This window comes from Vicia villosa, unplaced genomic scaffold (genome assembly GCF_029867415.1).
Source record: "Vicia villosa cultivar HV-30 ecotype Madison, WI unplaced genomic scaffold, Vvil1.0 ctg.001067F_1_1, whole genome shotgun sequence".
NCBI lineage: Eukaryota > Viridiplantae > Streptophyta > Magnoliopsida > Fabales > Fabaceae > Vicia > Vicia villosa.
The window spans coordinates 338460-353836 of NW_026705469.1; the positions used below are offsets into that span (position 1 = coordinate 338460).

General features: G+C 31.8%; 1 protein-coding gene across 3 annotated transcripts; it reads right to left on the reverse strand.

Annotated features, from left to right (window-relative positions):
- Positions 1 to 12704: 12704 nt before the first annotated feature.
- Positions 12705 to 14287, reverse strand: LOC131633067 (ATP-dependent zinc metalloprotease FTSH, chloroplastic-like). Of its 3 annotated transcripts, none has more exons than XM_058903777.1 (6): positions 13886 to 14287; positions 13729 to 13797; positions 13542 to 13656; positions 13332 to 13445; positions 13107 to 13231; positions 12705 to 13010 (listed from the first exon to the last, which is right to left on the reverse strand). In XM_058903777.1, the coding sequence occupies exons 3-6, from the start codon at positions 13563 to 13565 to the stop codon at positions 12827 to 12829; spliced, it is 447 nt and encodes a 148-aa protein (XP_058759760.1). In that variant the 5' UTR covers positions 13566 to 13656; positions 13729 to 13797; positions 13886 to 14287; the 3' UTR covers positions 12705 to 12826. The 3 variants fall into 3 exon arrangements, with proteins under 3 accessions (XP_058759760.1, XP_058759761.1, XP_058759759.1); XM_058903778.1 differs by having other exon boundaries at positions 13542 to 13672; XM_058903776.1 differs by lacking the exon at positions 13729 to 13797 and having other exon boundaries at positions 13542 to 13672.
- Between the last annotated feature and the right edge of the window lie 1090 nt (positions 14288 to 15377).

Genomic DNA, 15377 nt, shown 5'->3' on the forward strand with positions numbered 1-15377 from the left:
CAACATTCGATTAATCCTAATCATTTTTCAATTTCTACTTTCTCTTATTCACTTCCTTTCGTTTTCAATCGATATCTAATTGTAAATCATTCAAGTTCAAACCCTAACAATTATTTGAAGTTAGGATTTCAATATCACTATCGATATGGAACCCTAACAATCAACGCTACTAGTGATAAGTACCAAAATGTAATTATTTTGAGTTTGTAAATAGTGGCACTTATCGATACTTTTTGTTAATATCGTTTGAATAATTCCCCGTTTTTGTGTATATTTGTATTGTTTGTGTTTTGTTACGTTTTCGCGTAAATATGTACCGTTTGATAGTTTTGTTGTCTTTTGGTAGGTATTTATGCATGTTCGGAGCTTCGAGGAATAAAGTGTCGAAGACACGGCTGCGGACGCGTTTTTGAAGAAACAAAATTTGTTGAGTTGTTGAGGGCGCTTAGCGCGGTCGGAGAAATTTTGAGACCAAGTCTGGCAGAAAGTAGGGCGCTTAGCGCGGGTTTTCGACGCTAAGCGCTCTCTGGAGGTTTAAGAAAAATAAAGGACAGCGCACTTCGCGCAATTTTGGTGCTTAGCGCGGTCTGTGAATTTTAGTTTTTGTATGTAAAGTTCAGAACATGTTTTTAGGTTTTTTTATCACCTTTTTCCCCCATGGAAGAGCTCTGATTCATTTTTGATAGTTTAGAGGTTTAGGAAACACCATTGGGTGCTACATCATGTGGATTGGCTATGGATTTGTCTCGATTGCCTTGACACGGTGAGAGTTTCCAGTTCATCTTCTTTATTCCCTATGTTTCATTCCAATGGTGGATTTTGTATGTATATTTCTACTCTTATTGTATGTACATTTTTTGATCTTGGGATCGTTTATATATTCACTTTACAAATCATCATTGTTGTTATTCTTGATCTTTTTACTTAAATGCTTCGGATTTGTGTTGTTGTAGAAATAGACATCATAGATCTTTATTAGGAATGATAACTATTAGTTTCTGAATTGTAGAAATAGAGTTGGGGCTAATAATCGTAATGAGTATCGAGTTTAATGCATCTGTGTTGTTTGTGTCGGTGGTGAAATCCCGGATGTGAATAGTACAGTTGAACTTTCGTTGGTGTTGCAGAAATGGAAACTGATGTGGCGTCTCGCGTGATGCCCTGTGATGTTGATGCATATTATGAGTGTTAAGCGATAGATCTTTATATTGAAGTATTCGACGGGTAGAATGAAATGCAATTTCATAACTATTTCTCTTAAACTATTAAATAAGCTAGCCATGACATCACTATGTACCAATGCTTGAAGTTGATGGAGAGATACAGATTGAGGATCCAAGGATGGATCATCGCAGATGGTAACTGATTGGCCTTCCCACACAAATTCCATAGTTAATTTATAGTAATCATGAACAACCTTGCCCAATAGTTGAAGCCAAGGAAACCCAAATACTACATCCGGGCCTTCAATGGGTAATACAGACAGGTCAACCGGAAAAGTGAGGCCCTGCAGCTGAAGCGGGGCAGCCTTGCAACAAAACTGACAAACCAGAAAGGATCCACACCCCGTAGCCACCCTAAAACGTGGACAAGGAGAGATTGGAAGGCCTAAACGTTCCGCAAGAGTAGGCTTGATAAAGTTGTGAGTGCTGCCACTATCAATGAGAATAGGAAACGAATGGTGTTCATATAAGTCGACAATCTGTAAGGAACGACCCTAGAGCTGACTAGCCAAGGCGTATAAGCTGGAAATATCACCTGAACAGCATCGACAAGTAACTCTTCATCCATCTTAGGGATAGCTTCATCGTCCTCACCCAGTAACAATAGGACATTGCCTTTACAACGATGTGTGGAACTCCACTTTTCATCACATTTGAAACACAAACCCTTAGCACGGCAATCTCGAAGTTCAGCCGGAGGTAACTGTCGAATAGGGGTGGTGTTCGGAGGATTAGGTAATAATGGGGGTAGGGTATTGGGTTTGGAAGGTTGGTTTAGTGTTTGGGCTAGACTAGTGTGTATAGTTGGTGAAGGTTGAGTGTTTGGGCCAGTGTTTGCAGATGGGTTAGAGTTATGGGTCCAATTTTTTAAGTGGGTTGTATTATCCTCCGAACGGGCCTCATAAGCCCGAGCCATGGCAAATGCTTCCATTAACGTAGGGGGCGGTGGAATTGCAGTTCTCTACGCAAATTCTTCTTAAGGCCAGTGATGAAAAAACTAATGAGCAATGGTTCTGAAATACCTGTGGCCTTGTTCATTAGGTCTTCGAACTATGATTGGAACTCGGAGACGGAGCCAGTTTGGGACAACTTGGAGAGATCTCCTTCAATGTCCTCGTAAGTGGTAGGACCAAAATGGTGACAGACGGCGTCCAAGAATTCTGTCCACGATCTCAACAACGAATTATGCGAGGCATATTGAAACCAGGCGGCGGCGCGATCGTCAAGGTGGAAGGAGACAATCTGAAGGCGGGTATCGGCCGGTGTCTCATGAAAGTTAAAGAACGCTTCGATTTGAAATACCCATTCCTGAGGGTTGGATCCGTCGAATCTAGGAACGTTCAACTTCATCGAACGAGATGCTGAATTGGAGATGCTAGATCGTGACCCAGAACCACTCATGCGCGCGTTCGCAACCTTGGAATCAACGGCGAGAAGATGCTCGTGTAACGTATTGTGGATGGATTCAGCATGGGATTCTAACGAAGATTTCACCAGCGCACGAAATTCAGAAGCTTGAGCTTCCAATTTGGATTGAAGGGCGTTCATGATGTCGTTAGTGTTCATGATGAAAGCACCAATTTGTTGATGCTGTCAATAGCTCACGAAATCTTTCATCCAATACGGTGGCTTAGTGACATGTTTCTCTTTAATTGGCTCTTCCCTCTTAGCCTCCTCATTCTCATTGGGCTCCACTTCTTGTATTGGGCCTTGTCCCAATGGGTCCGTATCTTTCACTTTTTTTTCTACAATCTGCAACGTGGATGTTATTCTCACGACCTTGAGATCCTTCTTCAGCAACTCATTTTCCCTTTTCTTCCTTCACCATTACAGCATCTTCATGTCCCTGGTTCTGTGACGAAGACCCACCTTTTTCGGTCACGGCGTTCTTTCCAACAAGAGGAGAACATTGACGCAATTGCCCATACTCCAGATAACTCTGATCCAACCTCATCCTTCGCCATGGAACTTCGCGCTCAATCTCTGAAATTGACATGTAAAAGATCAAAACATGCACGGTCAAAATTTGGGGTTTCTTACGATACTGTTTGCTTGAAAATGAAACAAAAACAACCTTTCAAGTGGTGAACCATACGACATTCTTGACACGGAGAGGGTTTCGCTATAGCTTCCAAGTAATCTTGAGAGTTGTTTCTCTTGAAAATTGCTAATCTTGCGTTAATGTAAATGGAACGGTGATATGATCAATAACATCTACATTAATATACAACCATTTCAATCTTCAGTTGTAAATACAATTGGGCCTACATGTTTAATTTTTTTACGGGCCAAAAAAAGTCTTTTTTAGTTGGGCCTACATAATTAAAGCTTTGAGGCTTCATTTTTCATGTTTTTTAAATGACAATTTCATGTTGGAAACTCCAAAATACCCTTCGGAGATATATCTCCGAAAAAATCTTTAAAAAATGGTCAGATATTTTTTCGGATATGCATATCCGAAAAAATCCTAAAAAATTAAATTTTTTGGAATATTGATTAATTCAAATATCATAAAATTGATATAATTTATAAGTTATGAATAATAATAATAATGATAATTATACGGTTGATATTTCTATTCTAATTTCAATTATAAATTAAAAAATAAAATTCATAAAAAATTTAATTATTTTTTGATAAATTTCATATTAATAATTATTAAAATTATAACTAATACACAAAAATTATGATTATATAAAAGATAAATACATTAATAATTATTCAACAAAAATTTAAAATAAAAGAGATTAAGTATGAACAATATTATTTATTAGTTTATTAATATTTTAATATAAATTTAAAATTACATAGTTTTTCAAAATAATAAATAAAAATTACAAATATAATTTTTTTAATATTTAATTATGATATAAAAAAATCATTTTTCATTTAGTTTAAAAAAATTACAAAAAGATTTTGCCTTAATTTTATTTAGTGAATAAGTTATATATTTAATTTTATATAATTCAAAATTTACTTATGAAATATAATAAAATTATTTTTAATTATAGTAAAATAAGTTTTAACTCTAAAATTGTTTTGAAAATTTTGTTTATAAAATGAATCTTTTAACTATAAATTGTTTTTGAAAATTAATTTATGAAATAATTTTTGTATGTATTATAAAAAAATAGTAAATAAATATCTTTATTATTATTATTAATAATTTTATATATAAAAATAAGGTGTTGATTTAAATATTTATTAGGCTAATGTAATTATTATATCTTGATTATAATGATATATATTTAATAATATATTTTAATTAATATAATTAATTATAGTGTAAACTATATTGATTCACCTTGATTTTAATTTTTTTAATAATTATTGAATTTTTTCGAATATGTATTTCTGAAGATATCTCCTTTTTCAAAAAAATGTGTTTCTGAAAGTGTATCTCCGAAATCACTTTTTTTTTTCAAATAAAAATAAGATGTTTTCGGAAGTGTATCTCCGAAACCACTTTTTTTTCATAAAAATATAACTTCGAAGATGCATTTCCAAAATATAGAACCATTTTTAAAATTTCGCATAGATTTGTTAATATATATATATATATATATATATATATATATATATATATATATATATATATATATATATATATATATATATATATATATATATATATATATATATATATATATATATATTATGTTAGTTTCTGTAAACACTCTATCTATAAACATTTCAATTGCATATTTTAATATATTTTTCCGTATGCAAAGCTTAGCCTATTGACATTCTTCATAATGGTCATAACTCATAACCCTCTGTTTGAATCTTTACTTTTCTAGAACATATTCTTTGTATTACTTTTCATCTCTAATAATTCTTGTATGCATACGAACCTAAATCTATATCTTTAGGTACAACCAATAAAAAATGAAAAAATTGACATTTGTTAAAAATTTAATTTCGTTTTTAATTGTTATCATGGGGTGGTTGATTTAATGGAGGAGAGAAACAATTTTATGTTAATTTTTTAATTAATAAAAAAATATGATTGGTTGCGTGTAAATCTATGTGATGTGGATGTGTCCATATAAGAATTTTCCCAGTTGAATAACCATTTCGGTATATCTACAGCCTAGAGATGTCAATAGGGCGGGGCGGGGAATACATTCCCATAAACATAATTTTATTTATTTATTTATTTATACCAAATTAATAGTAAAAGCTTCAAAACCTAACCACAAGAAATTTAGAAATTATTCCTTTTATGATAAATATATTTTTTTAACAATATTTAATCTATAATATTGAGTGTCATGACCACCAAAATTTTAAACTATTTTTTTTTTAAATAATCATTTAGATTTCACCCTTTTACTAACAATACATACTTATTTTAAATTTGTGTATAAGATAAATTATATGAAATGAAAAATAACCTTACATAATAATTTAAAACTATATATAAATTAAGGATATTATGCTAATTGAGGCGGGACGGGGACTCCACGGGGTGGGGGATATTTATGCCACCCCGTCCCCGAAATGTCTTCGGGAGACTTTCTTCCTCATTCTCGTCCCTGCAGGAGAAAAATTCCCCGTCTTTGAGACCCCAAACAGAAAATCCCCACAGAGATCCCGTTAACGGGAGCAAGTTGATATCCCTACTACAACCTGCTCACTAGTACTTTGCTAAAAATTATGTCAAATATTTATACTTTTAGGTTAAAATACATTGTTGTTTCCTTATGCAAACCTAAACAATAATTTTTTTATTCTAAACACATAATAACTTCGTTACTATAGTGTACAAAATGTTGGTGATTTTAGTATCATCAATGTATTTTGGTAGTAATGTGATTTACTATAGGCCAATGCAATTATGCGTTAAGTTTAAAACGAGTTAGGGTAGTGCGGAGTGCACGCTCGTCAAGCCAAACGTGTAATTGAATATGAATAATAGAAACGGGGTTCCAAGGGGCGTAGCCCCTGGCGGGGTGCGGGGCAGCGCCCCGTTCGAAAAATTCGTTTGAATAGTTGCACCCTTTCCCAACGGACATAACAATTCGTTTGAATAGTTGCACCCGTCTCCAACAGACATAACTGTTTTTCTAAAAAGGTGTGTTTGTTCGTTTCTATTATTGGTCTCCTATATAAGGAGTCTTTTGGTCTCGATTTGGAACACGAAATTACATACTTCCTCTCTACATTCTGATATGCTCTCTATTGTCAGAAACAGATTGTTCGTCAAGAATTATCCCCGCAAAGATTTCGTGAACCCAAACAAGAATAGGGTCGAAATACTTTGTTCGGAAAGTGAACAAACACGATTCTTGAAGATATCCAGGATTATCATACCAATTTCTAACAAACGAACAAAGTACTTATCTGATAATCATGGCTGGAGGAGGAAGCACCGTGAAGGAGATAACTAAAAGTTTCGGAAAATTGGACAAGTTTCAAGGACAAGACTTCAGGCGTTGGCAGAAGAAGATGCATTTCATGTTGGCAACGTTGAAGGTGGTGCACGTCCTGTCTACACCAATTCCAGAACTTGAGGAGGATGACACGGTTGAAAATCTGAGACGCCGATCAAAAAGGGAGAACGATGACTACATATGCAGAGGGCACATTCTTAACGGTACGTCTGATCCCTTATTTGATATTTACCAAAACGTGGAATCTGCAAAGGAATTGTGGGATAGTCTCGAAGCCAAGTACATGGCAGAGGACTCATCCAGTAAAAAGTTCCTGGTGACCAACTTCAACAATTACAAAATGGTTGAATCGAGGTCTATCATGGAACAATTCAATGAACTCCTCCGAATCCTTGGACAGTTCACACTGCATGGATTGAAGATGGATGAAACAATATATGTCTCAAGCATCATAGACAAGTTGTCTCCTTCATGGAAGGATTTCAAACACAATCTGAAACATGGAAAATACGAACTGTCTTTGATCCAACTTGGAAGTCACTTGCGCATAGAGGAATCTCTACGAGCGCATGAGGATAACAAAGGAAAAGGCAAAGAAATTGCTGGACCCTCGATTAATATGATCGAAGAGGGTGGTAAGAACGATAACAAAAAAAACCAAGGAAAGAAACATGCTTTCAATAACAAAAGGGCAATTTCGGTGTTAACAAGAAACCGAAACTAGAATGCTGGAAGTGTGGCAGAACAGGCCACTTCAAGAAGGATTGTCGTTTCGAAAAAAAACATGACAACGCGAATGCAAGTGGTTCAGGAAAAGGGTCTAAGGACCAATCCGAAAACTAAGGTCAGAAATCAATTTGTGATTTGAATAGTTTGATTAAACATTCGGTTTCACTAACTTCTGAGGCATTTTATGTGCAGGATGATGCTATCGCGTGGTGGATTGATTCTGGCGCCACAACACATGTTTGCAAGGATCGTTTCTGGTTCAAGACATTTGCTCCAGTGGAAGATGGTTTTGTTCTATACATGGGAGATGATCACTTCGCTCCCGTTGAAGGCAAAGGAAACGTGGTGCTAGAATTCAGTTCTGGAAAGACTATTACTTTGTTTAATATATTGTATGTTCCTAAGTTACGTAAGAATTTAATTTCTGGTCCTGTATTGAATAAGCTTGGATACAAGCAAGTGTGTGAATCCGATAAATATGTTTTATCGAAGTCTGGTGTGTTTGTAGGATTTGGTTATTATAATAATGGAATGTTTATGATGAATTTGAATGGAGTTCCTAAAGATTCTGGTTCTATATTTATGTCTTCTTCGAATATTATCAATTTTTTGTTATGGCATGCTCGTCTAGGACACGTACATTATAAAAGAATGCATGAAATGTCAAAAAACGATTTAATTCCTGTTTTTGATGAAAATAACGAAAAGTGTAAAACTTGCATGTTAACAAAGATCACTAGACAACCTTTTAAAAGTATAACAAGGAAATCTATCATTCTTGAGTTAATACATAGTGATTTATGTGATTTGCATGCTACTCCATCATTAGGGAATAAAAAATATGTTGTCACTTTCATTGACGATGCATCTAGATTCTGCTATGTTTATTTGTTACACGCTAAGGATGAAGCCTTAGATAAATTCAAAATTTATAAAACTGAAGTTGAAGTCCAACGGAAGTCCAACGTATGATGAAGCTGTGAAATCTCGAGATTCTGTCTTTTGGAAAGAAGCAATTGATGAAGAGATTGGTTCTATCATGGAAAATAATACTTGGGTATTATCTGATTTACCACCAGGCTGCAAACCATTGGGTTGTAAATGGATCTTCAAAAGGAAGATGAAAGTAGATGGTACAATTGACAAGTTTAAAGCTAGATTAGTTATCCAAGGCTTCAGACAAAAAGAAGGGATTGATTATTTCGATACCTATGCTCCAGTTGTCCGTATCACTACTATTAGATTATTGATTGCCTTGGCGGCTATTCATAATCTAGTGATTAATCAAATGGATGTCAAAACAGCATTTCTGAATGGTGATTTGGAAGAAGAAGTGTATATGAAGCAACCTGAAGGCTTTCTACTGGGCATTACCATATAGTTGTTTTGTATTTGATGCTGCTTGATTTAGTTTTCAGCGAATTCCAAGAGGAACCACAATTTAAGGCCACATCTCTTACTGTCATGTACCTAAGCCAAAAGTAGGGTCTAACACAGAAAAGCTCTCAAAAGCATGTTGCCCCAAAGAAACTATAAATTACAAACATACATTTGAATTCTATTTGCTACTGTAAAGCAAATTATACTAACATAATGCAATTGAATCATACATATCAGTTTGACCTATGATTGGAAGAAAGAATAAATGTTGTAACCAGCAGCAGCACTCAGATAAAGCTTCAAGAACCGGTAAGCTTCGATTCCGTTTTTCTTCCTCTCCCTTCGCGATTTAACGTTTGCCATAGGTTGTTGTTGTTTGTAGATGAAGGTCTGATGTTGCTTGCAATGTTGTTGTTGTTGTTCGCAGTGAAGAATGATGAGGAGGATTGTTGATGAACGAATGAAGTGGTTATGGCGGTGATTGATGTTGATGAATTTGTTTCTGGTTTTTATTTGCAGATTCTTGATGAGTGAAAATTGTTGGAGAGTGAGTTGATGAATATTTTTGAGAGTGTGAAGATTGGTTAAGAAGATAACACAGTCATCAATTATTCCTTTGCCACGTCATCCAATAGTCAAAGCCCAGTCAGCATTAGTAGTAAAAGGGTGTGGTGAAATTGGATTTACACTTTTATAAGGGTGTCTTCTTAAAAAAAAAATTCAGGGGGGCAAATCTGAAACACGCCCTAATGGCAGGGGGTGAATTGCATTTAACCCTTTTTTTTTTTATAAAGAATTTTTTTATAAAAGCTTCAAATGAAAAATCTGTTTGAATAGTTATTCTTAAAATGTGATTTTAGGTATTTCATTTATTTATGGGAAAAAAATTGGATATCAAAATTTCAAAAAATTACTTAATTTTGAAGCTATTTCAAATAGATTTTCATAAAAATTATTTTTGAAATACAACTTTTTGAAAAAATTATGATTTTGACCAAGTTTTGATCTTCAATTATGTATGTTTATGTTATAGGATGTCAAATTAAGTGTTTCATTTTAGAAAAACGAATATAAAAAAACTTGTAATATTTTAAAAAACGGTTTTAGAAAATCTATTTTAAAAAATACAAAGAAAAAATCTATTTTTTTAAAGCTGAAACAAACTGACCCTTTATGTTGAGTTTGTTTTGATGATGATATTGATGTGTGAATCTTTTTGATTATTGGTTTATTTTGTTAGATTTGTTTTTCTTTTCTTCCCGAAAATAGGACAAGAGGATTATAACAGATTAAGACTTTTGAGTTACTGTGGTGCTGATGTTTTCATATTTTCTTTCAGTCTCATAAACCAGACTAGTTATGAAAATGTCTCAAAAACTTGCTAATATGTTACATGTGTTTGTTTATAAGATTGTAGGGCCAATCTGATTGTTTTAAGCTTAAATGATACATGTTATATGTTAAACATATTTTTTATTTATGAATTAGGAAGTTTTAACATTTACAAAACTTTTAGTAGTAAAATGGGCATTTTTTACTGATTTTTAATAATTTACTAGGGTTTTTAACCTCCGAAAACAAAAGCCTCATAGTTTAAATAAAATATTAATTTTTTAATATATTTGTTGATTCAGTAATTCAACTATTGCCTTGGTGGCATGCTACGTCACCATCCGTTAACATTTTTTCTTATAATTTAACATAAAAGATTAGTTGCTTAACGGAACCGTTTTTAAGGAATTAAAATGTAACATTTATTAAATAAGGGTCTAAAGTGAAATTTGAAATTAATTTAAATGACTTTGCAACTAATTAATTAAGCCAAAAATAAATTATTACAATTCAAGAACAACGATTTTTAATTTCTTCTTAAACTTGGAACAACCGGTGAACTCCCAGCAAACTCAAGGTCTTGTTAAGGTTGGTGCATAAGATGAACTCACAACAAATTTAGACCTTCACACCATATCTTCACAAAAATGAACAATTTATGTTTGAAACTACTTAATGCATGAATTGACTCCCAAATCAGACTAAACCGGTGGTGATAAACTCAAAAAAAAAAATTACGGGCATTTAAAACTAAAGTTTAAAAACGCGACTAAAAACTTTTTAGTTCAAAATATATAAATTATTGATAAGTGTAGAGATCAAATCAAAAACTATTTGTACTTAATAGAACTATTTAAAATTACATATATCTAAGAAATTTTCACATTAATAAAATTTGATTTTTATTTTGAAATTAGAAGAATATCTTTGGAACCATGTTTTTTGAGGAGATTAGACCTTCTCCAATTTATTGTCTCACGTTGTCCATTCTGCCTTAATCTAATGGTAGAGAAAGAAAGAGCTAAAAAAATATGTTGTAAAACGTAAGAGATCAAACACATAGATTAAATCCACTGTATTTTCTTTTTGGAATTGTATCACCACTAGAAGAGATACATTTTTTTATATAATCATGAAGAAAAAAGTTAAGAAAAACAATTAATAAATATAAATGCGAGATGTTAATCATATATCAATTCAAAAATATATTAACCAATAAATATAAAGTAAAAAAAACCTTGAAACTTCTTATGTTTTGTTTGCATTTTGGCTCGAGTAATAGCAATAGAAAATAAAATTGGTTTTGATTGTCTCATCATAAATTTACAAACATCCCCAATTTGTAAATTATATTTTTGTGAAAAATTCTTCCAACCACTTTAAAAAACCATTCCTTTGACATTATCATCAAACCTGATCCCCACTTTCATAGTCAAATCCTCCCTAACTTTTAAGATTGTAATTTCTTCCATGGCTTATTAGTTATTATAATATATAAATTAAAGCCAAAATTATAAGATATTTTAGATAGTATTCATACCATGCTATAATAACTGACATAAGTTGCTGTCAGTATAACTTTAAAATATAGACTCTCCATTTCTTAACCTAACCAAAAATAAAGAGAATAACAACAAGATGAAAGAAGTTAAAATTATTAAGAAAGTACATTAAATTGAAAAAGATATAACATAAATTCACTTGGATTCATATCTACAACTTTTCTTTTGCCATTTTTTTCTCTTTTGAGTTTGTATGCGTGTTCTTCCCTCTTGTCATCACTTAAATCAACAACTTCACCTAAATATTTATATTTGAATAATTTATTTCTAAAGAATTTCTACCAAATATCTTTATTTTGAAATACGATCCACCACTATGTTTAAAAGTTAAGAAATTTCCATATTTTAAACACTTTGCAAAAAATTTCTAATTTTTTTGAAATCAAATATCACCATCACGTTCTTTCCAAAATATTTTGTGTTGAACACCAATTGGAAGCCTCAAAAATATTGGATTTGAGGTTCCTTTCCAATATGTTTTCAAGTATATCTTGAGAAGTCTATGCAACACAAGTGTTCAAAACCTTAAAGGAAGAAAGAAACAAAAAAATTATAAATAAAATGGTATACAGTTGCAATATATTTCTTTATAATAAATCTACAAGTTGTTTATTCTCCATTACTATTATAAGAAAATCCAGACTATATTGAGATGTCATGATTCACATAATATATAGTAATGTAAATATCAAAGTAGAATCACTCAAAATATATTTAGAAATACTCATATTTCCTGCGGAATTACCTGCAGATTTTAGCTAAATTTTCGCAGGAAACGTCTAAAACCTTTTCTGGATAATATTTTCGGCAGGAAAGACCGCAGATAAATCCGGAAAATCCACAGGTATTTTCTATCTCAAATTAAACAAATTTTTATTTTAATAGATGATTGAAACATTATAAATTATATATAAAAATAAAATTATAATTTAAAATGTTTTGAATTTAAATAAGACAAATTCAAATTCATAAAACAAGATACTATGTAATTTGCAACAAAGTTACTACATAGTCACATTATTAAAAATGACAAGTATAATATAGATTTCACTTAAAACTCAAATGTTTAATAAGTTTCTCTAATGATCCCTTTGCATTTTAATATCTTTCCGATACAAAAAAATAAAAAAAATACAAAAAATAAAAAGTATAATTAATCTAGATTATTCCTAGTCTTCCTACCTAGTTCCATCAGCACTTTAGATCATTGTAGTGGAACATTTTCCAGGAGCGTGGTACTCCAGATGGAAAACAAAGAATCCAAAAAAAATTTACTTACAGCTAATGACCTTTCCACAGCTTCAATAAAATCAATTTTCTCCACAACAACTTTGTTCTTTCTTCCAGCCAATAAAGCAGCCTCATTTACTAGGTTCGCAAGATCCGCCCTTCAATGATGTGCATGTGTCAGATCAAACTTCCAATCTTCTCAATGTATTTAAAGGGAGGAAAAGTATATCATGTGAAAGAAATATCACAATTACACTGTGAATCCAGTAGTCATAGAAGCAATGTCACCAATGTAAACATCATTGGCCAATGGAAGTTCTTTCTTAGAAACGTGAACTTTCAGGATGGATTCTCTTCCAATCCTATCAGGTGTTTCCACCTAAGGAGAAAACATGACATTCTTAAAAGATATATAAAAAGATTCTTATATATCACTACAAAAACCAAATGAGGTAATGCATTAAAACTTGAATCCAGACCATAACTACTCGATCAAATCTTCCTGGTCGGCGATGTGCAGGATCTAAGACATCAGCACGATTAGTTGCTCCAAGAACAATCACTGCTGAATTGCTGTCAAACCCATCCATCTCCTGCAATACAGTTTCCACATATTAGCCTCATTATGACATAATCCCACCTCCCAAACAATCACAAGAAATAAACAACACAAGGAAATGGATATGTACGAGAAGTCCTTCACCGGGCCTCATGAGACCGCAGAGATCAACACAAACACGATCCCCCAGTGGCCTTGGTCAAGTTCAATACATTGTTTTCTTCTGTTCTTCGGTCGAAATATTCCTGAAAGTTTTTCCAACTGAAATAAGAGATCAGACTCATTACTCAAGAAGTTCAAATACGTGACGAAATTACCTTTAACTCAAGAACAGACTCAACGTCTTCTACTTTCAAAACTATGCCATATAAACCGTGTTCGAGAGCCTATGTAACTCAAAGGGTTCAACTGTAAGAAGATCTACTTGAGCTTTAAGTAAAAAAAAGTTAACTTCATTGATCTCATATAAAATACCTCAAGAAATATCTGAGCTTCTGCCATATTATCGGAGACGGCAAACACAGTCTTTTGGCTAATGTGTCCCTGCATTAAAAAAAAGGAAGATCATATCAAAAGGCCTATTTATCATTGTATACAAAATTATCAAAGAAACGAAATGATGCTGGGAGTCGTGGTGAAGGAATGGGTGGCGGCGGCGGAGAAATAGGGTTTTGAATTTGGTAGTTTCAGAGAGATCTTTGTAGAATTAGAAGAGGAGAGGTTGAGACGATAGGGTTAGTCGTGGTGGTGATCGGACAGTATTCACGGTGGAGTTTGATTTTCCAATCGGGGAGAGAAGTGAATTTCTTCGTCACCGTTGGAGAAACGAAGGTGAGTAGAGTCTGAGCGTGAGAGATGAAACGTCACACATACAAACCCTATTTCCCCCAATTCCAGTTTTTCCTTTTTATTTTTATTTTAAAAGTTATTATCCAAATAAAAATATTAAATAGAATTTATAAATTTAAAATTCTATATAAATTTGATATTTTAGCAAGAGATCAAATATAATTTCATATAATACATTATTACTATTATTATTATTATTAGAGTAGGATTTTTAAAATTAAAACTTTTAAAATAATTAACAATTAAACAAATATAATTTTATATAACACAAAATATATATCTGTTAAAAGAAATTAAATTTAAAATTTAGAAAAAATTTATATTAAAAGATATAATGACATTAATAGAAAAATTTATACATTATATATCATATTTGTTCAATATGTTATTTTTAAAATTATAGATTATTTGGTCCAATATAAGATAAATAAGTTGAAGAATTATATTATATATATATATATATATATATATATATATATATATATATATATATATATATATATATATATATATATATATATATATATATCATTTATAAAGTTAATTAAAATAAAATAGAAAAAACATTATAAAAATAATTAATAAGATAGAAAAATTAGAATTAAAAATAAAAATAAATAAAAAACCATAAAAATAATTAATAAAATAGAAAAACATTATTAATTTTTTTATAAATTTAAATATTAAAATATGTCAAAATCGCAGGTAAATTCGCAGGAAATTTACCTGCGGAATTTGTTGCAGTTTGTTTTTATTATAAAGTAAATATTCGCAGGAAAATCCGCAGGAATGTTTCATACGAATTTACCTGCGGAAGTAATTTATATAAATATTTTGTTTAAAATATATACTCCGCAGTAAAATCCGCAGATATTTCTGCAGAATTTGCTGGCACTTTTGTATCCACAGGAAATTTATTTTATTTAATAAAATTCCAGGAAAATTCGCAGGATTACCTGCGGAATAAGTTCCGCAGGAATTTTTGCAGGTAATACGTGTATTTCTATTTTTGTATTTTTTTTCCGTGTTTTTATTAAAACAGTTTTTAGATTAAAAAAAATAAAACTGAAAACCAAAATAACTATAATTTGTTTTAATTTTTTAAATTTAAAAACTA